This window comes from Amia ocellicauda, chromosome 14 (genome assembly GCF_036373705.1).
Source record: "Amia ocellicauda isolate fAmiCal2 chromosome 14, fAmiCal2.hap1, whole genome shotgun sequence".
In the NCBI taxonomy this organism is placed as follows: domain Eukaryota; kingdom Metazoa; phylum Chordata; class Actinopteri; order Amiiformes; family Amiidae; genus Amia; species Amia ocellicauda.
Genome location: NC_089863.1, coordinates 923,452 through 950,747, shown reverse-complemented (window position 1 = coordinate 950,747; position 27,296 = coordinate 923,452). Strand labels below are relative to the sequence as shown.

The 27,296-nt window shown below is 45.0% G+C and overlaps 2 protein-coding genes across 3 annotated transcripts; one reads left to right on the top strand and one right to left on the bottom strand.

Annotated features, from left to right (window-relative positions):
* Positions 1-310: 310 nt before the first annotated feature.
* LOC136768057 (B-cell receptor CD22-like) lies at positions 311-5,220 on the top strand. Its single transcript, XM_066722112.1, has 5 exons — positions 311-1,569; positions 3,747-4,016; positions 4,285-4,378; positions 4,636-4,693; positions 4,960-5,220. The coding sequence occupies exons 1-5, from the start codon at positions 1,317-1,319 to the stop codon at positions 5,218-5,220; spliced, it is 936 nt and encodes a 311-aa protein (XP_066578209.1). The 5' UTR covers positions 311-1,316.
* A 5,706-nt stretch (positions 5,221-10,926) lies between these two features.
* On the bottom strand, positions 10,927-15,189 carry LOC136768213 (lactose-binding lectin l-2-like). 2 transcript variants are annotated; one of them, XM_066722291.1, is made up of 6 exons: positions 15,064-15,189; positions 14,585-14,655; positions 12,431-12,552; positions 12,153-12,287; positions 11,530-11,638; positions 10,927-11,161 (listed from the first exon to the last, which is right to left on the bottom strand). In XM_066722291.1, exons 2-6 carry the CDS (start codon positions 14,643-14,645, stop codon positions 11,088-11,090), a joined length of 501 nt encoding a protein of 166 aa, XP_066578388.1. In that variant the 5' UTR covers positions 14,646-14,655; positions 15,064-15,189; the 3' UTR covers positions 10,927-11,087. The 2 variants fall into 2 exon arrangements, with proteins under 2 accessions (XP_066578388.1, XP_066578389.1); XM_066722292.1 differs by having other exon boundaries at positions 14,585-14,652; positions 15,064-15,181.
* Positions 15,190-27,296: the final 12,107 nt, after the last annotated feature.

Genomic DNA, 27,296 nt, shown 5'->3' with positions numbered 1-27,296 from the left:
GCTATTTTCACACACGCACACAAAACGAGGCTAATCTATATATAAAATGTAAATATCTAAATATATATATTATATTGATACACACAAACACTATGGAAATGAAATGTATATTAAGTTGATAATAATGTTGTAGAAATGTTTTTTTCAGAGTAGGGCCTACTGTTTTACTGTACATCAAATTGTTTTATCAAATACACAAGTACAGTATATTGAGTTTGTACAGAATGAATTGGAGTGAAGCAAGAAAAGAGCGTTTCACTCAGAACAACACATTATGCTTCTCTGAAGAAGGCAAAGATGAACAGTTTCAACTGTAAAAGCTATACTGTCATAAAATATTGCATATGAGACAAATTCATGAATTGGATTGAAAGAACAACAAAAGAGTATTTGCACTCCGGATAACATGATCACATTATCACCAGCGTCAATGAGCTCATCTAATTGTTGGCTTTGTTGCAAAGCTAATCCACAGTTTAGTGCACGGGTCAATGAAATGTTTTCTCAAAATTGTTGGGCACTTTTCTTGAGATAATATGCATCAAATAAGAGCAATATCTTCTCAAGAACTGGGCCAAGGGAGAGAAAACGTATGTTGCCGTGTTGTATTAATTTTGAATACTCCAGATGAACAAACTGACAGACATCTTTAAACTGCTCCACTCGAACACTATAGATATAAAAGTATTTGTACACTTTCACTGCAAAACACTCAAGTCAATCAGAAGGCAATCCGCTGCTGTTTGCAGACAATTGTGGATAATATAGCGCAGCACAGCCTATGCCCACCACCGCCCTACCTAGTTCACCCTGCAGTTTTCTCCAGACGTTGTTTTCTCCAGTGGGGCGTCTGGTCACCCTATCCATAAGGAATGAGAGGTTTTGATCCCCTGACTGCTGTCTTATCTGTCACTGCACGTTAAAATACCTGTGAGTCACCCGACACCTGTTTCCTTACAGTGAGCTGCAGAAATCTGCCTGCCAGAACAAATCCAGATCTGCAATTTGCTTCATGGACTGGACTGCAATACTGGATTCTCGAATGCGATGAATCATTGCACATTACTTGCACACTACAATGCCATGGCATCATGCCACACAACAAGGGTCCCCTTATCATTTGAGAATGATTAGAATTGAAAGACTCATGTTCACATTTATATTTTTATTAATTTTCTTCCCAGAATTAAAATGTTTGTAAAATGACAATCATATGAATTAATTATTGGGGATTCTCAGAAATAAGCAAAGGTGTTTAATCTCATATTGACTGGTCATCCTGAACCCTTTAATTCCCATCAGAGCTGCAGGTGAAGATGAGCCCATCAGGGGCGAATGGGACAGTGAGAGAAGGAGACGCTGTGACCCTGACCTGTGACACAGGGAGCTGCTCTTCCACACAGACACAGATCACCTGGATTAAGAATGGCCGGCCCATCTCTCACACACAGACACCCAACAACACACTGCACTTGAATCCTGTTTCCTATAGAGACTCTGGAAACTACTCCTGTGCTGTAAGAGAGTATAGCGAGACCCGATCTCAAGGGTTCACTGTGGACGTCCACTGTGAGTACCTTCAGTTACAGCCTGTGCACAATGTCAGATTCATTTAAATGATTTCCTCCAATTCTCATCCAGGTTTACTCTGCACTTGATCTGCCTTAAAGGTAAAATCTGCTCCTTTAAATGTTATTTTCTTTTTTTAAGTTTTAAGGACATCATGACAACTGACTCTGCTTGGCAGCTGTTACAAGAAAGAGGGTTGACTGATGCCCCCAACAGCATCTCAGTTTCATAGTTGGAGTTGAGACAATAAGTTCCAGTCAAAGAGGAAGTGACCCTCTTCCCTCCCTGGGTTTACATTGTTATCTTTCAAATCAAAATCATTGCCCAAAGGGGAGGGGTTATTTAGTTTCCCATGGAAGCTTATTGAAAACATGTTGTTTACATCAGAGCGGCGGTCTGCCGTGAGAGATCTTGCCCGCTTGAGGGGCTTCTCTGCCAGCTACTTTCATGCCACAGTCCGAGGCCGCAGCTGTGGGAGATCTGTCTCTCAGCTTCCTGGGATTGATTGCGTTTCACATCAGAGTCGCTGCCCTGTCCATGGGTGCGGCAGTACCTATAGCACCCGCCACCTCCACACTGAGACAGCGCGGCGCTCTCGTGGAAGTTATCGCGCTCCGTGTGACTCTGCGCTGTTTGTACTTCGGCGCTTTCAGTGTTAGGTGCCCACGGTGCTCACCCCCCCGAGGTGCTTGCTGTTCCGCTACTCGGCACACCTCAGGGTGGCCCCATGCCTTCAGTGCCTTCGGTGCATCGGTACCCTCTGTATTTTAGGCACACGGTGCCCCCGGTCCCCCTGTTCTTCGTCCTCGCCTCCGCCAGTGCACTCTCTCTCTCTCTGTGCCATCTCCGAGACACCGCCACAGGGGCCACAGTGCTTGGAGAAGAGCATGCGATGCCACACTGGAGGCATTCACCGGGTAGACCAGGTTGTTGAAATCCTGAATCTCCAGGCAGTGGCGCAGACGGTGCAGGTGCTCCCTGGCAGCCTTGTTGTTGTTTTGATCTCCCAGACGTGACAAGTGCCAAAGGCAGACCGCACTTGCCTCATGGATGCCACCATCTCCCCAGGCTTCATCTTCAGGCTGTCAGTCGAGGAGATGTTAAACCGCTCTATCCAGCAGAGGGACATAGACCAGGCAGCTGGCAGAGGCATACCCTCTTGCCGCGCCTCCAGTTCTGGCTCGCACCCAGGCATCCAGGGGCAGAGGGCACCGCACTTCCGACACCAGATCACCATGCGCCCCCCGCCAGCCCGGGGTCATCGTGCTCCTCCTGGTAGGGGCAGTGCTAAGGCACGCGCTAAGCAGAGAGCGCCCCCTCCGCCGCTCGTGCCGCATCCCAGAAGGCTTCCAGCGACCTGTATTAAGTGAATGCACCTGCACCGTGATCGTGCAAGCTGTGTGAGGGTCACTCAGGCGTGCTGTAAAGAGCTCTGTTTGTGGTGGAGTTTCCAAACCCAGCCCTCAGAGTGTCTCATCTTGGTTCTCTGTCCGAGACCACTCCCGAACCCTAGTGATTGACACATTAGCCCACAAGTGGCTGCACCATCTTCTCTATGCATTCCCACCGATCCCCCCTCTCCCAGTGGTCCTGGAGAAGATCCGGCGAGAGTGAGTGACAGTGCTCCTGGTTGCGACCAGGTGGCCCCGCAGACTGTGTTTCGTGGCAGCTTCCCCTATGGGCAGATCTGCTGTCTCTGGCTCAAGGCACATTCGGGTACCCGGACATCCAGCTCTGGACCAGTTAACTGAAACTTTTATAATGCGGGTATTTAAACATATATACGATTATTTCTGAAGCATTTACATGTGAAATGTGGGTTTACATGTTGAAATGGGATTTATTTCCAGTGTTTTCATAATTTCTGTATCATTTACTTGAATATTTGCTATTGGCCATGTCCTTCTCTGGGGCCGTGTTTTATTGGCCACAAACCTGATTCACATGAGTTTTCAGGACAAACGTGCACACGCATCACAATTGATAAGTTAAAAACAGTGCATCTAAATTCCCCATACATAATAATTGATTTCGGTCAAAGACAAATGGTGCATTTAGTAGTGGGGCACATTCTCCCATCAGTGAAGCGCTTAAAAGCTTATGTTTTATATGTTTAATATTTATCCACTGCTAAGAAAGTGAAAAAAAACTGAACAGTCGATCGCTTTTTCTTCCAGACGCCCCAAAGAGCACCTCGGTGTCCGTCAGCCCCTCTGGTGAAATAGTGGAAGGCAGTCCTGTCACCCTGACCTGCAGCAGCAATGCAAACCCACCAGTGCAGAGATACTCCTGGTTTCAGAGCAGTGGAGCGGCTGTCTGGGAGAAAGGATCAGGGCAGAGTTTGAACATTTCTAATTTTAGTTCTGGAGACAGTGGGCAGTACTACTGTGAAGCACAGAATAAACATGGAGCGCACAACTCCACAGCTGTGCCTCTCACTATAACAGGTACAGTGCGTATTACACACAGAGACATGAGCGTGGCATTCAGTGGAAACTGTCAGATCAGTCTGTGTTAAAATCCCGACTCACTGGTTAATTAAGAACCTGAGGGATTACACACACTGCTCTGAAGGCTGGTTTACTGTGTTCATTACTTTAAGGCATTTAAAGTCAGTGTCAGTAATCTAATAATATGTGTCTTTCACATCAACACAAGCAGTTCAGTCCCTCTGCTGAAAATGTCATTTGATGCTGTTTTTACTCTGACTCTGAGCTCCAGCCGAGTGGGAGACAGTGCTGGCAGCTGTCCTGGGGAGTGCGCTGTGCGTCTGTATTGTCACTGCAGTGATTCTCATCTGTGTCAGAAGGTCAGTGGGTTCAGCTCTGCATGAGTGTGAGTTTGTATCTTCTGAACTGCCAATACAGAATACAGCCGTGTGTCTCTGTGTGGGTCTCAGAAAGTGCCGTGGACTGTGAGATGAAGGGACGCTGGTCTTGTTGTTTCTTGACATCTTGTGAACTGTTACAGTCAGGACATATTAAAGGGGAGGTTTACGGTGTGTAAAAAGAAGAGCTGACAGAGAGACTTACTTACTCTGCTCTGTGTGTCTTGTTTGCTCCAAAGGAGGAAGGCTGGTCCATCTGCAGAGGAGAGCAACAGAGACACTGGGACTCCAGTGAAGGTACAGACACTGACAATTAAACAACAGATTTAATATGAATATGAAGTCTACTAATATACCAGTAAACTTTTACTGTCCTGTGATATATTTACATACTGACTAATATTGAGGTCGCAGATCCATATTGTGAGTTAAACTGACTTACAGGCATTGAGGACACTGGAGGAAAACTACAGCCGCAGCACATGGGCACAGGACCCCACTCTTCAGAGACACAGAGTGGCAGAGCAGTGACTCACTGTGTCCCTGTGTCCACCTCTACACAGGAAGCTACAGGGGCCATATACAGCATTGTGGGCCCATCAGACACCCCACAGAGAGGACAGGACCCCAGCGCTCCAGCACAGGGGTGGGACGACCTCAACTACACCACCGTTTTCTTCCAGTCAAAGACAACAGCTAGGCAAGTCTCCAGCTCTCTCTGTCGCCATCAGGGCCCGTCTGTCTGCTCTAGCGCTGGATCTGCACTGGAAGAATCGCAGCTTGTCGAAGAGGAAGACACTGACGCATCTGTAACTGTCAACTGAGGCTCAGATCTAGGGGACAGTTAATAATGAAATGTCACTCTCTGCATGCATCGCTGAATGAAACTAATATCAAAGCCCTTTCATTTTCAGGTTGTTAATTAAGTATTTATTGATATTTGTTCCCCATGAAGGGCCGAACCAGACGACCCCTCAGTTGTCTACAGTGTGCTGAAGAGGCCAACAGAGTGATGGGCACCCACATCTGGACCCGACACACTTGGAGCTGTAAATAAAAATGTTGGGAGAGGAGTCTGAACCCTAATCCCACCCTCGCCATGCTTAAATACAGAAAATCCTACTTTCCCAGCATTCATCTCTTCTCATCCCTGCGTCCTCACCAAACACCAGCTTTGCAGCAAACTGCCTGGCTATTCGACACCGGGGAGGGAGGGCGGGTCCGATGCCTCGTCCACATGGCCCGGCCATCGCTCACACAGCCCGGCGAGTTCAAGACAGATCTACACACACCATGACACTCCGTGCTTCAAAGTCTTGTCAGGTTTCAGAAGTGAATCCGCTGCACTGTGCTGTGCGTGGAACTGAAACGTTTGTGTAAAACTCACAGGTCCTGAAATGATCTCTTCAGGAACTGCACACAGCTGCCTCTTGAGACGTGAGAAGTTTCTCAGGGATCAAAACTTGTTTAGTTTAGAGGCTGATTAGACACTCGCTGTCACCGGACAGACAGTTGTGTCAGAATCCCTGTGTTTGGGGTGAATAATCAGTTTGTAATAAATACTGCTGTTCAGTGCTGAGTAAACGGGCTCTGTAACCCTGGACACGGTTAAAGGAGCGCTGACCTGTGGTTGGTCTGTGATGAAAGAGACAGGCTCCAGCACATTGGAGGCACGCTTGTCAATGGGCAAGCAAGGCAGCGGCAGAGACGGCTGCGCAGCAGCCCAGCTGTGGACGTGAGGAGGGAGGCCTGTGTCCCATCAGCACAGCAGAGCAGCACTCTAACCTCCTCAGGCTGATCCCATTGAAACAGCCCGAATGAGCGCAGCCTGGAGGAGCCTGCAGAGGATCCACAGACACAGAGCAGCAGCCCTGCGCAGCCCTGGACAGGAACAGCACCCCCGACATGTCTCTCACTGGGGCTCATCAGCAGAGGCGACGCGTCAGGACAGGCCAGGCAGGCAACTGTCTGGGGCCCCCAAGAAGCAACCAAATTGAATCCACAGCATTGACAGTACCGTCTAAATTAAACCCCTGGATTCCCTCCCCCTCCTAACTACTGTTGCAACGACCCGCAGCCACCCCTTTCACAGAAAGCCCAAAAAGTACATTAGCAGTGGGGGTTGTGTTTTAAGGGCTGTAGCTAATGTAGCCAGTGTTATCTGCTGTCTCTGTAGCCTGACCCTTGCAAAGCTGCAGTTAATACAATAGTTTGATAACTTTGCTTAGCACTTGCTTTACTTACATTTGCTTTAAGTTTTTTTTTTTTACAATTATTTTAGTGTCCTGTTTTGTCTGCTATGTTAACACATTTTATTTTATGTTTGTACTCTTAACCAATGTGGAAATAAAACTGATTGTGTCAATGCATTTTGACATTTGATTATTTAATGGGGGTTTTGGGAATATAATGGTGATGAACATCAGTTAAAAGGGTTATGGAAAGAGAAGATGGGGCTTTCTGCCTAGGTCCCTTCAGACTGTAGACTCGCCTCTGGACACAACGGCCTCTGCAGATCTCTCCTCTCCACCGGCGATGCAGCTCCTGATCATCAAGGCGATCCTGTCAGGTTAAGACAGCGTCTCACTGCGCTGGACTCTCAATATGGGCTTTCACACGTCACAGGACACTGTGTATCAGAGGACAGGACAACAGCACGGCTTGGTGGCGACCTCAGGCTTTCAGTCTCCACACAGGGGAGTTGAGCTGGTTTCTGCTCTGACAGCTCTAGTGTGATTCAGTCGCACAGACGGCACTTAGAGACTCACATTCGTACCGGCTGGAGATCCAGCTGCATCAAAGTGCTTGACGAACAATAAATTAATCGGCTGGTTTTCAGAACAGCTGGTTATGAAGCAAATAGTAACAGGACACTTACTTGTGACTTTACAAACTGAAAGTGCAACTATATCTGTCACTTTCAATTTGCTGAGTGTAATTTCTCATACATTATACAATTATATTATACAATATAATGTACCTGAGTCTCATTCAGGAATGTGTTCATGGATCCTCAGCTATAATCAGGGTGTTTGTGTTTATCATTGTCTAACGTTTGGTGAGGTTTGTGATCTGTGTGCTTTGCCTCTCAGGTGCCCATTCTGGGTCAATATGGGGTCCAGAGCAGGTGAGCAGTTGGGTTCACGGCACAGTGACTGTACTGTGTGGATATGATGAAGCCTACAGACAGCATGTGAAGTACTGGTGTAGAGGATCATACCACACTGCTTGTACAACACTGGCGAAGACTGGCAGCTCTGTGACAGACAGCAGGGTTTCCCTCAGTGAGGATCAGTCAAGGGGAACGCTCTCATCACTATGAGGGATCTGAGACCGGAGGATGAAGGCTGGTACTGGTGTGGGATAGCAAGACCAGAAATACTGACAAGTGATGATGGTGCTGCTGTGCACGTCAACATCAACAGAGGTAAACCGAAACTGTACTCACTGGTGCATTTAATATGATCCTCTTGTCTTGATAGAGAATAATTGCTCATTCAGAGTCTCTATACCTTCAAATACCATCAATAAAAATGAATGTCCTGCTATTTAATACTGAAGTATCCCATCAGCAGAATAAATAATCTCATAGGTGGTTAGATACACCAGTAAATGATCAAACTGTTCTTGAGAACAGGTAAGGATTGTCTTCTTCTATCGGCTGAAATGCATTACAAATTACAATTTCCACACCAGACCTTCAGGGTCCTGGGAACATCACTGGACAGCTATCTGGCGAGACAACGATCCGCTGCTCCTATTCTTCATACTATGAGACTCACACAAAGTACTGGTGTCAAGGAGCCAAACAAAAACACTGCAGCCCGGTTGTGAGCACCGATTCCCAACACACTGGAGGCAGGACTTCAATCAGAGACGAGAGAGTTCACCATCACTGTCAGGGACCTCAGAGCCGAGGACGAAGGCTGGTACTGGTGTGCAATAGATGGCAAAATACCCTTCAGAGATAAACTAGTCCCTGTGTTCCTCAGTGTCAACTCAGGTAAAGACACCCTGCCCTCTGCCTTTCCATATTATACAATATCATATAAACTAATCTGGGACTGGAGATGTCCTACAGGCTGAGATGACTGCAGTTTGCCCATGTCTTCACTGCAGTCAGACTCACCTATGACTGATTAGTTGAACTGTAGTTCACAACTTCAATGGCAATACAACTCAACACAGATTAAGGTGAGTTGATATTAAAAATGACATCTTACAATATCTGTAGTCATTAAGCTTATATGATTCATTTGATGGGTGGCACGGTGTTGTGGTGGTTAACGCTGCTACCTCACACCTCTGGGGTCCTGGGTTCAAGTCTCGTCTCAGGGGTCTGTCTGTGTGGACTTTGCATGTTCTCCCTGTGTCTGTGAGGGTCTTCTTCAGGCACTCTGGTTTCCTCCCACTGTCCAAAGACATGCAGGTTAATTGGTCTGTCTGTGTGTTGCCCTGTGATGGACTGGCATCCTGTCCTGGGTGTATTCTTGCCTTGCACACTGTGCCTGCTGAGATCAGCTCTGGCTTCCCTGCAACCCTCACCAGGATGAGTGGTTTTGAAGATGGATGGATTCATTTGATTATTATTTGTATCTTTTAATGACATAACATGTATTTATTTATTTTTGTGGGGTGACAATTTTTTTTTTCTTAAATAGGAAGCTGTGCTTAGTACCCTGCAGCTGCGATAGAAACTAAAACAATTAGTGGTGACAGACATTGGTCTACACTACCGGTCAAAAGTTTTAGATACATCCATTTCTCCAGGTTTTATTGAAATTTAAGCAGTTAAATAACCTGAAATGGTACAAAGGTAAGCTGTAAACTGCCAGAGGTTAAAAAAAAGTTTAGGTTTCCAAAAACGATAAATAATGTACATTTCAGAGTTATATACTGTGTTACTACACCCTCTTAAGCATTGTTTGGCAGTGTGACGCAGCTCCTGTGCATAGAAGTGACACTGTATTCCTACAATGCGCACATCGTTTGAAAGCTTATTCTCTTGGCTACCAGTTATGTAAAATCATGTATTAGTTCACTGTAAACAGAGTTTTCCATCCTGACATGTTGAGCTCTCTACGGGTGTGTGTTTCTTCTACCAAAACGTGGATGGTCTTGTTTTGATCAGTAGACTGTCTGGTTCCAGAATATGTCATGATTGTCAATATTTTCTGAGACTGTGTATTCCTACTCAGACCAAGTATCCCCCCAGCCCCCCATTTCAGAATGTCCCCCACCCACCCCATTTTTCACATCAGAGAATGCTTTACATCATTAGAAAGCTGAGTCTCAGCTTTCATAAGATACCAAACACTTGGCAAACAACACAACAGTGAAGAGTACACATGGGATTAAAGAGAAGAACACGGATTTGGTGCCTTTTAAGGGAACCAGAGGGGTCTGTCAACTTAAGGGGTTACATTTTGTTATATAAACCGATTCCTTTTTTATTTGCAATTGTTTATTTGTTCTATTCTTTAATTTCAGAGTACATTGAGACATTAAACTGTGGTAAATTTCAATAAAACTGGAAAAATGTAGGTGTGCTAAAACTTTTGACCTGTAGTGTAGACCAAACAATAAAGCATCCACCACTTCAGCGCTCACTACACTAAGCTCATATTCATCAGGCCTTTGGGGCATAGACTTTCACAGATCCACATTGCTGATCAATAACATCAAGAAGAGCCATAGTAGAAACCCGGCTAGTGTCATTCACACATACAACGACTGTGCGCTCTTTACAATACCTTATCTTAGTTAGCCAGCTACGAGGAACAGGGCCCTGACCTTAAACATGACAATAAACAATACAAGTATTTACAAATATTTACAAGTCCTTCTCCTTCTTACTCTCAGCACCTGGATCAGAATATCATATATATATATATATATATATATATATATCAGTATAAGTACTTCGTATTTATTTATGATATTTAAAAATGTATTTACAATTGAGAAATGTACATCTATATCGACCTGTGTTAAAGTTCAGCCATGTGACGGTACATCACAACTAATAATAACAAATTGAGCTCTCGTCACACACACACACACACACACACGCACACACGCACGCACACACGCACACACGCACACACGCACACACGCACACACACACACACACACACACGCACGCACGCACTCACACACACGCACGCACAGACACACACACACACATACACACGCACTCACACACACACAGACACACACACACACATACACACGCACTCACACACACGCACCCACACACACGCACGCACAGACACACACACGCACTCACACACACGCACTCACACACTCACACACACGCACGCACGCACTCACACACACACACACACACGCACGCAGACACACACACATACACACGCACGCACACACACGCACACACGCACAGACAAACAGACACACACACACACACATTCACACATTCACACATGCACGGATCTGCAGAGTGATACAGACACACGCTCACAAACACACTTTCTCACATCACTCCTGAACACAGATAGATGACTCACTAGTGATGCTGCAAGTATTTATTGAAGAAACAGAATTACAGTGGTTGAGAGGCCCATGCCAGGGCACTCGCACTCCCTAGAACTGCAGGTGTGAGGCAAAGTGATAAAGCTCCTCCCAGCGATGCTCTGCTGCCCTCCTTCTCTCACTGAGGTCTGGCATCACCTCAAGCTCTCAAGACACAGATGAATGCGTATTGATTGCCACATGCTATGTCATTCCAGTTTCCAGTCATTCCAGCTGAAAGAGCACAGGAGACAGATTAAGCTGAGCATTGCTGGCTGTGACTCCCGACACTGAATACAGCACTGTAGAAACAGTCTGTACAGCCACTGCAGTGACACAGAATTCACAGAACACAGTTACTACCAAGTTATTGGTATTGCATTCATACTGTTTTAATTTAATATAAGTGTGATTCTGAATAGTTTGTAGGGCACACCTTTCTGCCCTGTCTGGATTCTTCATTGGGCAGAGAAGTGTGCAGGGATGGCACAGTGTACCCAGCCAGGACAGTGAGGCCGTGGCTCTGGGGCTCTTCAGGACACAGTCTGAAGGAGCAGCAAGATAAAGCTCGCATCTGAATCTTTCGCAGAGGAGATTCTTACCTGGAAAGTCCATATGCAGGCAGTTTTCAATATTAAGGTTGTTGGGCTCTCCACCATTCCACTTGGTGAAGTCCCATTTGGTCCCATCACTCCAGTGCCACACACCCTCCTGCACAGACGAGCACAGAGGAGAGAGGGAGGAGAGACACAGATTAGTGATGTTCATTTCTCATAAATCATCCCTTGCCAACCGAACCTGTAACACTGAAATAAATAATCATCTGTCTGATTTAAACGAGCTTGGAGATCTCTAAGAATTCTTTCTTGCTGAAAATCTTGCCTTATGAAGATTTCTCCCACTGGTGATAGGAACGCGCCATCATTTCGGGGGTGTGTCAGCTGTCATTTAATTAAATTAATTAAATACATTCAGATTCTTAGCCAGCTAACTTCAAGTTAACCTGCCCGGAAGCAGGTTTGAGATGCTAGACATTTTACTCTGGTAACATAGTTTACTTTAAGCTTGCTTCAGAAAACAAAAAAATAAAATGTTTCTGTCAAGTTATCCTGAAACTTAGATGGCTAACCCGGTTATCCACGTATGAAGAATAGGCCCCAGGCTGTGACTCAGGTTGCCTGCAGGGGGCAGTGCACTGCTCCTCTCAGTAAACATGGTGCTGTACCTTCTGGCAGTCAGTTCCCCCGATCCAGGTGGGATTCTCTGCATTGTCACTCTTCTTGATCAGCTGCTTGAGGAAAGTGTGCTCCTCCTCACTGTGCACTGAGGCCAGGTTCCCTCCTACACTGAGACAGAATCCCTGGAAAGAGAGAGACAGAGAGAGATTAGTGTAAAATCAGTGTTGAGTGTTGAATCTCCTGAACCCCCCACCCACTGGACAAGCTTTGGGACACAGTGCTACATTTCACATGTGACTTCCCTGGTTGGATGATAGACAGTTACCTCAGCATCAGCCCAATCCTTCTGGTCACTGAAGTATTGGTAGCAGCGGTTCTTGAAGCTGGTCCAGCCATGAGCACAGGAGCCCTGGCACGAGTCTCTCTTGTCCACCTCAATCACAGAAGCTGCAGGGGAGCAGGAGCACAGAACCATGTCAGACGTAGTGCAGAGAGTGTTTTAGTAGATTAAACGTCCCCCCAAAAATTGTGCAATGCACTGTGATTACTCATGCTGCTTGGCATGAAGGAGTGCGTTAGAGATGTTTTTGCATAGACCAACAATGACATTTTATGAAATTATGCTACCAACTCATTTGATCCAAAAAATTGTTTGCCTACACCAGTGGCAGAGAAACTGGTGCACAACTGAAAACCTGTAGGGGGGAAAAACTTTCCTTACTGGACCCACTAGGCAACCAAAACACAAATTGTAGGAGCTACTGATGCACGAGGAAGCTAGGAGGCGATGTGCACATGCTAAGCAGTTGTGAACATGGTGGCTGCAAATGTTCAGAATTTGTCAGGAAGAGTCACGGTTAAAGTTATAGCATGATGATTGTTATACACATGATTGCTGGGTGACCATAACTGTTTGGCTGTAACTGTAAGTAACAAAGGTTGCAATGCTCAGTGGTATAGGATGTGTGGATGACCGAGAAGTGTGTGTGCAGGTGACTGTAGATGTTAGTGTCTGAAGCGCCCGAATAAATGTTCCAGTTCCAATGAGCAGCAGCCAGGGCACAAAACAGATGGCGGTAAATGCTCGATATATAGACTCCCAAATGGACAGACTGTTCAAGCATGGATGCATAAACATGGAGTGGTTCCATTAATTTGAATCCTAGACAGAATTCAGCAAAGACCAGGTTAGCAGCCAGTTAATTTGGTTCCGAGTGCAATAGTGCCATATTATACAGTGTATGCGGCCCATGGATGTTTGCTATGCCCTAGCAGGGACAGAAAACTGAAGTTGGAAATGGTGAAGTTTAGCTGGACAAGCAGCCTTCTGCTGGGGCAATGGGTAGGACACTTGCTGGAGCAAGGGCTGGGTCTGCCATCCTGGCAACAGGAGTTTGAGCAGAGGCTGGTACCGGCAGCAAGAAAGAAGTGCCACAGGGGCTGAACTGTGCTGCAAGAGATGCCAGCAGAAAGGCGTTGAGAAATACACTGGCTGCTTGGACCGCAGGTAGGATGCTTGCAGCGGCAAGGGCCGAGTCATGAGTGTCGATGGGCGGTAGAGTCTGTAAGAAAAGCTGGAGATAACGAAACCAGGCTGCACCAGGATGCTGGCAGGCAGGATCTAGAAGCTAGGGCCAGTGACAGAAAGGAAAAGTGTCATTGGGGCTTAAACTAGCCATGTGGGACATCTGCCGAAAAGCAGTGAGAGACAACAGGTAGGATGCTTGCAGTGGCAAGAGCCGCGTCTTGGGCGCCGAGGGCAGAAGTGTCAGTAAGAATAGCTGGAGCTGACAGCACAGGATGACATGCAATGCCAGTGCTGGGTAGGATGTCAGCAGGGACAGAGAAAGAGAAAGAAAATGAGTTAAAGGGGAATAAGAGAACAATGAGCAGAGTTCTGGGGCCTGAGGCACAGTAAGGAGTATGCCTTGGCAGAAGGGCATGTATAAGACAGGAGAAGAAGGCAACAAAGATGAGTAGAAAGTGAAACAGAAGGGAAGAAATTTGCAGAAGAATTATGAGGCTGAAAAGATGGAGCAGAAGAAAACTGTGGGAACTGCAATGCCAGGCACAGAACTGAGAGCTGAAGACGCAGGGTGTTCCTGCAGTGTAAATTCAGTAGTTTGGAGCAGAGCAGAATATTGTTTTGCCAGTTGTTCTGCATGATGATATTTATCTACATCTTCAATGACCTCAGACTTCTGTCTACACTGAAAGTTACTGCAGGAGACAGAATGCAGCTGTGGACCATAGAAAACTACATTAGAGGTCAGCTGTCACATGTAGAGCAGAAGCTACATGACTACTGCCCCCTGTCAGCAGAGGACAAGGACATATACTTACCCATTAATCATGACACAGTTAAGCTGCATAGACATTTTAATTTTATAACCAACTAAATAAATTACAAAAGACAATAGTAGTACACTGAATCCATGGTAATTGAGAAGAGATGAATCTGCAGCAGCAGTGCTCCTACCTGAAGCCACACTGAGCGCCAGGACGGTGCAGAGCAGTGCAGACATCTGGAGGAGGGCCATGGCAACACTTCTGGAGGAACACAGACACTCTGCAATGACTTTCATTTTTCTCAGTGTTTTCCTCACAGCTATAATCAGCAGTTGTTCAGGTTTCAGTCTCATTGTGGATTATCTGAGATGCAGCTGAACCCCAAACAGGAAGAGTGACTGGAGCTCACAAACCCTTAACATTGCACTGAATTGCACTGTAATATGTACATTGGAATTTGTAATGTTTTATGCCTTGAACTGCACTGTATAATAATAATATGAATAAAACGAGATGAGTCACCCAGACCCAGACTGAAGCACTCTGGGAAAACACACTTACATAATGCAGCTTCACAGACACACAGGAACACATTGTGTCCTCATTCAGATCTACAGTCAGAGGACAGCAGAGGGATGCAGGGGTGAAGGACAGGTGTGCTTCTCTTACCTGTTGGCAGGGAGTCAGTGGTTGTCTCTCTCTGAGATAAGTATCGAGTGTCTTCAGTAAATCAGCGGGAGTCTCTGTCTCTTTGCGTGGTGAGTGGTGTCAGTGGTGAGTGGAGCTGGATCCCAGCTCTTTTATCCAGTTCAGGGACAAGAGGGGGCTCAGAGCTGTGGTTGGTGATGTTGACACAGACAGTATAAACATCCTTATCACTCCATCCTATGTCAATATGTCAATCTTTGCTTAAACATTACACCAATTAATTCCAACCAGTCCCTTCATCTGGTGGCAGGGTGGAAGTGGTTATCTTTGCTGGATCTGTGGAGGGGGTACTGGCAGGTGACTCTGACCCCAGAGGCAAAACCCAAGATGGCCTTCTCCATGGGGCGCGGCCAGTGACAGTTCACTGCCATGCCTTTCAGCTTCTGCAATGCACTGGCGATGTTCAAGTGTCTGATGGAGAGGGTCCTCATCGGGGTGCCCCCCACACACTGCCCAGCCTGAATGACCTGCAGGGTCATGGGAGCATCTTCGATGATGCCATCACTGCACTGCAGGAGGCCCTGGAGAGGGTGACTAAGGCTGGGTTGAGAATTGTCACCTGCTGTGGAGGGAGGTATCTTGGCTCAGTCACCGTGTGAATGGAAATGGGATCACCACTGAGGTGGATCAGTGTAATTAGGTATATGAGCATAACCCCTCAGTGAAATCAGTACAGTGTTAAGCCTCCTGCATTGGGAGACACGGTCTTTTGCCATAGCAGCCTTAACACTCTACTGGGTGGAGCTGCTGCAGTGCGGAGCTTGGAGGGATACCTGTGGTGTGCGGTTCAAATCCTGAGCTGGGAGCTCTGACTGCACTGACTGCATAAGATTGAGGCTGTTTTTGTCTGGTCCCTGCTCACCAACCAGAGGCAGCTGAGATCATTCTTCAGGCTTGCCTCCTACTACTGTAGATTTGTGCCCCATTTTGCTTAACCGACTGACTGAAATGTGACTTTTGCCTGGTCCTGGGAGAGGGAGGAAGTTTTCATTGTGCTGAAGGGAGCCCTCTAGCGTGCACCCATGCTGGTAGCCCTGGATCCCCAGTGGCTGTTCATCCCGGACCCAGTGATAGAGGCATTGGTGCAGTCTTGGCCCAGCAGACGACCGAAGGTGAGGCAGACGTTGCTTAGTTCAGCAGGACTCAGGACTAGCCCGAGAGTAACTACTGCATGACCCGGAAGGAGCTGCTATTGGTCGTGGAGTTGGAGCGGGACTTTAAGCAATACCTGTATGGCCTTCTCTCTACCGACCATATGGACCATGCTGACTTGTTTTGGCTGATGTCATTTTGTGAGTCGGAGGGTTGGATCGAACAGCTGCAGGGCTTCCCATCTCCCATCTCCTGTCAGAGAAACACAGAAATTCGGATGACATGTCCTGGAGGCCCTGCATTTGAAAACTGTAACCCTATAATGCAAGAAAATCACATTTGACCTTGAAGCAGAGGTCAGAGATCAAGTTTCAGATATAGATCAAAAAGTGTGCACAGTGTCATTTTGAGAGATGAAAAACTGCAGGAGGAGATGTATTTACAAAAGTGGTTGTTCAGGATAATAATAGTAGTAAGAAGAAAAACAAATGAAACCAAAAAAGATGAAGATCTGCATTTTACAATGCAGAAAATAAGATGATTAATACAAAATGTAACAAATATTGAAAGACATATAAATTGCTGTACACACAGTGTAATGTACACAGAGTGCTCAGTCTGTATGAAGCCACTGAAAGAGCAATATATACTTAATAGCCTCCTTTCTGGGGTTCTTCCTGTACAGAACAGCTCAGGTCTGTTTACATTTCTTGCTGTAAACTGGACTAGAGTTTTCCAAAGGGGTCATACAAGACAGACAGTGTGCATCTAAATAAAACATACAGATACTATTTCTCTGAGGCAGTGTAGAGCACAGGGTCACAGTGAGATAGACCAATGTGAGTCTGGGATCTAGTTCCTGAGCTCTGGACACAATAAGGCTGTGAAGTTTTACATCAAGAGCACAAACAGACATTGCAACAATCTAGATTTGATTAGACTTGACTTGTGCTCTACCAAGTTTTAAAAATAAAATAATATCATGTTCGCATTATAACATTTGTATTTACTGAATGATTATTAAAATATTATGTATTGGATTAAAAGTCACACACGCCTTATTTAAACAGGTCAAATAATTGTCATATTCACAGACCGTGTCTCTGTAAATACAGTAAAGAGTGTGATGCTTGCAGACGTAGGTGTTCACAGGAACCAAGCATGTCCAGAGAATTTGCATTGAATGCATGACAGGAGCCAGAGTTTGCTGAGCCTGCAGGCAGGGAACCCTGTCCCTCTGCTCCTTCTCCCCTCTCCCTCAGGGTCCTTACCATGTCTCTCTCTCTGTTAACAGCCTGATTTGGCTGGGGGACAGTGCTGGATCCAGCCACTGACCCAGATAGACACAAATACTTATCACAAATGTGTTCAACTGGTAAAGGGAGCTATTTAAGGCACTAAATGTCAATACATACAGTACGTTATAATAGAGTGATTCAAATTGTAAAGTTGTATTTTGTGATATTTAAGTGTAGAACTATATACACAATGTATCCCTTAAATTAAATTATTACCCACAATACACACATGGTACATACACTATACTGAGACTTATACACTACATACTGTGATGCATACACTACATACTGAGACACATACACTACATACTGAGACACATACACTACATACTGAGACACATACACTACATACTGAGACGCATACACTACATACTGAAGTGCATACACTACATACTGAAATGCATACACTACATACTGTGATGCATACACTACATACTGAAATGCATACACTATATACTGTGATGCATACACTACATACTGAAATGCATACACTATATACTGTGATGCATACACTACATACTGAGATGCATACACTACATACTGAGATGCATACACTACATACTGATGTAGCATAAGGTACACTTATAAATTTCAATTTAAGAAGTGAATTTATAGTATCACATCACGATTCCTGGAATCTTGTAGAACTCAATTTCTGTAATAATTGGACACAGACACCAATTCCAAAGATATAAATTGTCAAATTTATTCAAAAACAAAGACTAAATGTAGCACTACACTAATTATACAAAAGGGAAAAACGAATTAAAATTCAACTCTAGATCAACAAATCAATGACAAATCACTTCCGTGACCAAATCAAAGACCATGGGATCGCATATGATATCACACAAATCGTTAAACAAAAAAGGTTATGAACACATTGACTACAATACCGGTTAGTAAGACGAAGGTGAGTCTCTCATTAGTATTGTTAGTCAGACATTAAATAACTACGCAGGTTAGTCTTTATGTCAGGTAACTTCTCGTTATATATATATATCAGTCTCATTTACGTTTAGGTGCGGAGAAAGATCCTATCATTACTTGTTACCACAATTTCCCTTAACTGATTATTATTCAATGATTAAGGATAGGCAGGGCCACCAATAATCTAACGTCTATTAACTTGTGTCAATTTCAGACTAAACAGTTAAACAGGAATGAGAAGATATTTCTCGGCGTTGACAGATTTTATTTGTAAAATTATCAACAAAACAGTTGAATGCAACACACATTTATATTTAAGAAAACTAAATGATATTACACATTCTAGAGTTATGAATCACAGATTAACATTTCTAATTGATTTCTCAAATGTCATGAATCACAAACTCCAAACTGTTAAACTTATCTGAACTTCGTCGCAGAGAGGCCTCTCTGTCTTCGGGCTCAGATAACAGCACACGGCACGAGGTCCGTGTGTTTTGGAACAAAGGCAGTCCGGTTCGGCTTTGTCCAAGAACTTCCACTCAGTCGATGCACCTGGAAGTTGGGGTTTCGCGAATGTAGAGTCTTTTCCAAACAGATTTTCCACTGGTTTGAAGGCTCCAAGGTTGTGCACAAAATCTTCTTTGTAAGCAGGGTTCCACCGTAGTTACTTGAAGACGAAGTCTTTGAGGAAAGCAGGGCCCTGTTCGTTCCAAGGGTCGAGTTTCTTAAGACTCAATAGCTATTTAAATGACTGACACTTTCGTATACAGTCGACTTAGTCAATTGTCCAGCTGTAAAACTCCACTGATCAGGTGGGCACAGGCGGGCAGCGCAGTCTGTAAAGTTCTTTATTTAATAAAGTCCTTTAAAAGAATTCTTCGTACAATTTACAATTTAGACAAGTACAGTAAGAGACTTCCTACATCCTGGACAGTGAAAGCTAAGTGCTGTCAAGATGTAGGGTCACAGACGAGGGCTACTTGAAAGGGAGTAAGGAGGAAAACAATCAAGAACGCGAGGAGCATAATAAGCTGAAGTGCATCTAGCAGCGATAGAGGACTAATATTACAAGTGCTGTGGGAAGAGATGCGTCTTGAGTAAGCGCTGGAATGAGGTCAAGGACTCGCTGTTTTGACTTCAGTGGGCAGGTCGTTCCACCACTTAGGGGCCAGGGATGAGAAGGAGCGGCTCTGGAGGAAGGAGAGTGGAGAGGAGGCAGAGTTAGTCTTCTGGCACTGGAGGAGCGCAGTGGTCTGGAGGGGATGTATGGAGAGACGAGTGTCTGAAGGTAGCTTGGTGCAGTGTGGTCGAGACAGCGGTAGGTGAGGGTCAAAGTCTTGAACTGAATGTGTGCCGCTATCGGGAGCCAGTGGAGGGAGCGGAGCAGTGGAGTAGCGTGTGCAAATCGTGGCAGAGAGACACCAGACGAGCCGCAGAGTTCTGGATGAGCTGGAGCGGCGGGTATTAGATGCAGGCAGGCCGGCCAGGAGGGAGTTGCAGTATCCAGGCGGGAGAGGACCAGGGACTGGACGAGCAGCTGAGTCGAGTAGTCGGTGAGGAAGGGACGGATCCGGCGTATGTTGCTCAGGAAGAATCTGCAGGTGTGCGTCAGCGTGGTGATGTGCTGGGTGTAGGAGAGCGCAGGATCGAGGGTGACTCCTAGATTTTTAGCGGAAGAAGAAGGAGAGAGTGTGGTGGATTCCAAGGGGATCGAGATGGGGAGGTCAGCAGAAGGTGAGGAAGAGTGGGGGAAAAAGAGGAGATCTGATTTGGAGAGGTTGAGCTTGAGGTGGTGCGAGTGCATCCAGGTGGAAATGGCAGACATGCAGGAAGAGATGCGTGAGGGGATGAGAGGGTCAGAAGAGGGAAAAGACAGGAAGATCTGGGCATCATCAGCGTAGAAGTGGTAGGCGAAACCATGGGAAGCGATGAGGGGGCCCAGGGAGCGAGTGTAGAGAGAGAACAGGAGCGGGCCCAGGATGGAGCCTTGGGGAACACCTGTGAGGAGAGGTTGGGGGGTGGATGAGGAGCCTGGATTTATTAGGACCAACCATCACTAATCACTAACTTCACCACCTTCCTCTTTGAAACACACAGTCAGAATGTGTCGAGATCTTCCTTCCTCCAGCTTAGAAACATTGCTAGACTGAGACAATTCCTCTTGTTACAGGACACTGAGAAATTGATACACGCATTTGGTACATCTAGATTGGATTACTGTAATGCCATTCTGTCAGGCAGCACAAACAGAGCTATTTCTGCACTTCAGTCCAAAATGCTGCTGCAAGAATCCTAACAAAAACAAAAAAGCATGAACACATCACTCCAGTATTGGCTTCTCTTCACTGGCTGCCTGTGCACTACAGGATAGACTTTAAAGTACTCTCACTAGCATTTAAAGCACTAAAGGGACTGGCACCTCCCTAGTTAAAAGATCTCCTTATGGAATACACTCCAGGTCGGCCATTGAGATCACAGGAAGCCGGTTACTTAGTGCTCCCTAAAATACACAAGAGAAGCGCAGGTGGTAGAGCATTCAGTTATAGGGCCCAGAAACTGTGGAATGATCTTCCAGCCAATGTAAGAGATGCCTCCTCTGTCTTAACCTTTAAATCACGTCTGAAGACTCATCTGTTTAATCTCTGTTTTTCTAGCCCATAGTTCCGTTGGTGTGCCATGGACATTTAATTGCACAACTGTCTTTGGAAATGTCCTGCACTGCATGACCAGTATCTGAGCACGACTGCCCTCTTATCTTCCAGCAACAGCCTCCTCTGAGGGTCCGATGAGGCACCTCGTCACCCACTATGGAAGCCCGACGTTTATCACTCTGTAGAGCGCTCAGTGACTACCCTGTGAAGGGCGCTATTCAAATAAAAATTGATTGATTGACTGATTCTATCTTGAATGCCTTCCATGATTTTGAAGACTTGGATCAAATCCCCACGTAGTCTCCTCTGTTCCAGGGTGAAAAGGTTCAGTTCCCTCAGTCTCTCAGTAGGACATTCCCTTCAGACCTGGAATAAGTCTGGTTGCTCTCCTAAGAACATAAGAACATAAGAGGAGGTCATTCACCCCATCGTGCTCGGTTGGTGTCCATTAATAACTAAGTGATCAAGGATCCTATCCAGTCTGTTTTTGAATGTTCCCAAATTGTCTCTTCAGCCACATCGCTGGGGAGTTTGTTCAGATTGTGACGCCTCTCTGTGTGAAGAAGTGTCTCCTGTTTTCTGTCTTGAATGCCTTGAAGCCCAATTTCCATTTGTGTCCCTGCTGATCTGGAAAAGCTCCTCTGGTTTGATGTGGTCGATGCCTTTCATGATTTTGAAGACTTGGATCAAGTCCCCACGTAGTCTCCTCTGTTCCAGGGTGAAAAGGTTCAGGTCCTCAGTCTCTCAGTAGGACTTTCCCTTCAGACCTGGAATAAGTCTGGTTGCTCTCCTCTGAACTGCCTCTAGAGCAGCGATATCTTTCTTGAAGTGTGGAGCCCAGAACTGTCCACAGTATCCAGATGAGCTCTAACTAGTGCATTGTACAGTCTGAACATCACTGCCCTTGTTCTCAATTCTACACTTTTGACAATATACCCTAGCAAGAAAGTGAGGAGTGAGGAGTCCATGTAGACTCACAAAGTCTTTCTCATGCATTACTTCATATAGTTCTATTCCTCCCATAGTGTAATTATAGTGGACATTTTTGTTACCTGCATGTATTACCTTGCAACTTGAATTTCAACTGCCAGGTGTCGCCCACAACTGAATATTATCTAAAGCCCTCTGAATAGCCTGTGCTGCCGAGATTGTATCTGCTGAGCCACCTATTTTAGTATCATCTGCAAATGTGACAAGTTTGCTAACTATCCCAGAGTCCAGATCATTAATATAGATTAGAAAAAGCAAAGGCCCTAGTACTGATCCCTGTGGAACTCCACTAACAACCTCACTCCAGTTAGAAGCGACTCCTCTAATCAACACCCTCTGCTTCCTATACATCAACCAGTTCATAATCCATCTACTTACGTTACCCTGAATGCCTACAGCTTCCAATTTGAGGATCAGTCTTTGGTGTGGAACCTTATCAAAAGCTTTCTGAAAATCTAAGTATATCATATCATATGCTTTCACATGATGTACAGCTGCAGTTACATGTACATCAAAAAATTCTAGTAAATTAGTAAGACATGATCTGCCTCGTCTAAACCCATGTTGACTATCTCACACTTACTGAACACCTGAACAAGAGACATTTGCAGCAAGGGCAAGGGCAAGGGCTAGAGGGGAGAGTGGAAGGAAGCAACAGTGAAGACACAGCCTCAGGAAACCGGAACTATAAAGAAGCATTGGAACGAGATCAGTGGAAAGAAGGACCGAGCGTTTGGAGGGCATGGCAAGAGGTGAAGGCTCCCTGCACAGCTAAGTACCTTATTTATTCCTTGGTCGAAGAAAACAGTGTTTGTGGTTTCGAGATTGTAAAGCACTGGCACGGCTTTAGGTTTCTTTATTGAAATATACTGCTGGAAGTGTTATGTGGGAGTCAGTCCACGTTTTGCCTGGAAAGAACAGCTACCAGCCTCCGAGGCGCCACAGATTAAGTATTCATCCTGTGGTATGCATCTCACTTACCTGTGGTGGTTTGTGGTGTTGCTGCTCCACCTGATGAAACAAGTAACAATTCATTAATTCCCTGTTGCTATAATATCTTGCTTATTGTTTTTCAGGTTATTGCTGCTATTTGATTGTGCAAATTGATTGATTTATTGCTGCTAACTATGTGTAATGGTTTACAGGGGGGAAAGTGTTTTTAAATACTTTTATTAGAGCATTTTGTTTATTATTACTATTTTGGGTAAGGCAATTTATTATTTTATTTCCCCAACATAGGTTTTACCATGTGTACTAATTTTCTCATTTGTATAGTTTTCCCATTGTGTGCTGTGTCCTTACTGACCCAGCACAGCCTCCATGCCCTGTGTTTGGTAATTCAACCCAGTGAAAATAAATCATTGCTATTACTTACCTTTGTTGTTGTGTGCCATCAAGCCTGCCCAGAGAGAAAAGGAAGGTGTGTTTTTAGTTGCTCTCTCGCCTGTAAACTGAGGTTGCGTAGTCGGATCACGTGTCATACCGAACCTCCAGTGTGACACAACATCCAGTTCAATTCGCAATTCAAAAGCAAGTCTACAAGCAATGTCATTATCGGCTCGAAGACAAGGAGGGCTGGTTCGAGGGCATGTGACACCCTTGGAGAACAGTCTCCCTGGATACCCCCACAAACTCAACCACCCCCCACCCCACTCCCAGGACAGTGATGGGCGAGAGGTCACCATACTTGTGTCTGTCAGCTTCAGCCCATGGATTTCACTGCACTGCAGCTCTCAGTGACTCGACTGAACCCATGTTGACCAAAGAGCTCTAATTGCCCCAGTTTGCAGCTCTCGGACTACGGAGGGGGTGAGGGTCAGGGTCAGTCCTTCAGGGCTGTGGCACTCCAGCAAATGGGTTGGCTAGAACCCATGGAGCACACTGCATAAACCCCAGCATGTGAGCTGTGGAGAGGAGGAAGATCCGGTATCTGAGGAATGTCAATATTTTCATAAAGCAGAGTGTGCTTTGCTCAAGCATATCGTGTGAGTTTACACAGGGAAATATAATTTAATTCACAGTCAGTAACACTCATAATAAACTAAAATAAATGTTACTATTTTGATCCGGTTCCTGTGTCTTATCAATATTTGTTAAAAGCACACCATTCACAAATGCAAATCTGTGGTTGGTATGGAGGCTACTGTTACATTACTGGATGTGCTTTAAGGTAGGAGAAACAAACATTAAAAATCCCCTCATGTTGCAATTCAGTCCATGGAAAATACATATATACACATTGCCATAGGCAGAGGTGGGTAGAGTAGCCAAAACATTTACTAAAGCACAAGTAAAAAACAATTACTTCAGTAAAAGTAAAAGTAATCATGAAAATATTTACTTGAGTACGAGTACAGGAGAGGACAGAACATGGACACAGAGAAAAAGTGTGTGTGTGTGTGTGTGTGTGTGTGTTGTAAAGTGTATGCTTGCACACTTCTGTCCTGAACAATAATGTCTTATGGAATTTTACTGTTGAACTTTAAAAGTAACCGGCTCTCAGTCTTGTTCTTTTACCAGTGAGCACGAGTCCTCATGACTAAAAAGTCTCTCAGGCTGCAGATGCTGGGATGGCTGTGTTTACTTTGAGACATAACTTCTTCACTTGTGGGAAGGAATGGAACATGTCCATACCTCCAGTTGACAGACATGAAAGGTAGCTCTCCAGCTCTCCTTCTTGTGAGTCTACCATCTTCAAGGTTGCAAAGAAGTCATCTTCATCTGATTGGCTGCTGCTGTAAGAGAGGACATCGTTGTCCATGTTGGTTTTCAGTTGATTTTTTATGTAGTCAAGCCCTGTGCAGAGAAAGATTTAAACACTTTAAGCCTGTATGTTCCTATATATTGTAAGAGAATGTGAAATGCTTGGTTTTTCAATCTAAATAAATAGTTGAACTGGAAACTCATTGGTCAATTGGTTTCTCTTTTAAGATTCTTTTTAGAGGGAAGACGTGGTCAAGTCACAGATGTGCAATAATCATTTATTTTGACAAAAATAGGAAACTAATTTTTCCGATATGATGTTCACCTCTACGATCTTTTGTCACATGGGCCTTAACTTTCAAAACAGCAATTTCGCCTGCTGTAGACTGAATAGCAGACCAGATATGTTGTAGTAAGGTAGCATGTGTGATGTCCTCAAGGACCAAAGGAAAGGATCCAAGAGCAGGCTTAGAGATGGAGCAGATAATCCAATAAGGGCAAAACGAGAGAGTAAACAGGGACAGTCCAAGGTCAATCAATAAGGGAACAGGCTAGTAGGGAGATCCAAAAGGGGTAAAATACACAGTTTAGCAAACAAGAAACAAGGCTCAGAATTGATCCAGGAGAGAATGCAAGACTTCACGATGAATCTAGGAAAAAGAGGGGTTTAAGTACTGTGAAGGAGAGAGGGATTGAACAAGGTGAATGAAGGATTGACCAATGATAGGAGAGGAGGACAGAACAGGTGCACCTGGTAGGGAAGAATGTGGAAAGACTGGTTTGACTGGGCAAAGGAAAGGAGAAGCACTAGACTAGTATTCGGGAGAGGGAGACCTCTGGTGGTGAACTAAGGTGGAACCAGGGGAGACCGTGACAGCATGTTTCAAGGGACGATCATCTGATGATCGGAAATTGTTTTTGGCATAGAGAGGTAGCAAGGTACATGCAGTAACAACATAAGCACTATCTGTATAAATATCTGCAGAATCATCAGTTATCCTAAGGGTTTCTAGCAAAGCTGCCAATTCAGAATATTGTGACGATTGTCCTGGACAAGAAAATTTAACAGTGTACTCAGGGAACAAAACTGCAAAACCTGCTAGCAATCTACCAGAGTTCTTACAAATGTATGCTGATCCATCAATTTACACATTCGGAACCTGTGAACGCGGCTCAAAAACAAAAGCATTAGACAAGATATCAGTGTCAGGCAATGGACACTCATGTGGTTTACCCTGCATAAGCAACATTTGTGGAGTCATTAATCATTGAACTGTTGCTGTAAAGTGCGGCTCTCTTTTCTCAGACTCTCATTGTCAGATCTGCGCTGCTCTTCATCGAAACACAGCATTATTGCTCACTGTCTGCATCTGAAGTTTCAACTCTGCATTTTGTAAAAGCAGGCAGATTTGTCATCGCCAACACGTTTCAATTTAGTTTCTACCTCGGCAGAATGATCAGATAAGATCTTAACACACTGAGCTAACCCATACAGAGCAGATAATTTCAGTTGTGACTTCTTCTCTTTTTCGTGTGTTAACTCCGCTAAACAGGACTCTGTTCTGTAATGAAGTGCTCGGACACTTTGCTATGGCGTTTTTAATTCGGTCCTTATGGACACACCGGCTTGCCTTCTGACAAAGATGATCCATGTTTGCCTCTGTTCACAGAAGGTCACTTTTCAATCACTCGCCCACACTTTATGTGGTTTTCCTCCTTGGAGTTGAAATCACTACACACTCCTGAGGTCAATGATCAGTTCGTACAATCCTGGCTTTGCTGACGACACCGTTACGCGAGTCGGATATACAGGCTATTCTGTCAATGCATGCACATTAATACTGCAGAGCAATCTGTGACTTGTAGCAAATATCCGTCATCACCCCCGTATTGGCCACCACTATGTAAGAGAATTTGAATGCTTGGTTTTTCAGTCAATCTAAATAAATAGTCGAACTGGAAACTGATAGGTCAATTGGTTTCTCTTTTAAGATTCTTTTTAGAGGGAAGATGCGGTCAAGTCACAGATGTGCAATAATCATTTATTTTGACAAAAATAGGAAACTAATATCATTCAATTATATTACTGAAAATAAGTAATATTAAGCATCTGCTGGATTACAGAAAGAAACATAATACCCGGTTTCTCCTTTCTCCTCTCACAGGGCAGCTTAGGTCAGTCTGGTCAGGCAGCGGTGTGTCTCTCTCTCTCTCTTCCTCCTGCTCTTCTTTTGTCGTTGTCTTCTCTTTGATCTCCCAAAAAACTCAAAATCTCAAAACTCACTTTCTCTTTGTCCTGTCCCTGGTTTTATAAGGTTTCCTTTCAACCAATCACATTTTGCCACCACCATGAGTTGGGTGCTTGATGCTAATATAACTTGGAAGTGTTTTTTTTTTTTTAATTTGGCCAGGAGTCAATCGGAGGACAGGTATCTTTTGGTCTCTGGACACATAGATAAGCCAGGCTACCAGGGGCTACCAGGGGCCTCCCTCAAATTTAAGAAACTAGATCAAAGGAAAGAAGTCT

What these genes read in the sequence shown, in the direction of transcription:
- LOC136768057 (XM_066722112.1), top strand. Translation starts at nt 1,317, where the DNA reads ATGAGCCCATCAGGGGCGAATGGGACAGTGAGAGAAGGAGACGCTGTG. An exon ending in GTTCACTGTGGACGTCCACT is followed by an intron (nt 1,570 to 3,746) that starts GTGAGTACCTTC and finishes TTTTTCTTCCAG; the next exon opens with ACGCCCCAAAGAGCACCTCG. An exon ending in TGTGCCTCTCACTATAACAG is followed by an intron (nt 4,017 to 4,284) that starts GTACAGTGCGTA and finishes TCTGACTCTGAG; the next exon opens with CTCCAGCCGAGTGGGAGACA.
- LOC136768213 (XM_066722291.1), bottom strand. Translation starts at nt 14,645, where the DNA reads ATGGCCCTCCTCCAGATGTCTGCACTGCTCTGCACCGTCCTGGCGCTC. An exon ending in GGCGCTCAGTGTGGCTTCAG is followed by an intron (nt 12,553 to 14,584) that starts GTAGGAGCACTG and finishes GCTCCCCTGCAG; the next exon opens with CTTCTGTGATTGAGGTGGAC. An exon ending in AGGATTGGGCTGATGCTGAG is followed by an intron (nt 12,288 to 12,430) that starts GTAACTGTCTAT and finishes CTCTCTTTCCAG; the next exon opens with GGATTCTGTCTCAGTGTAGG.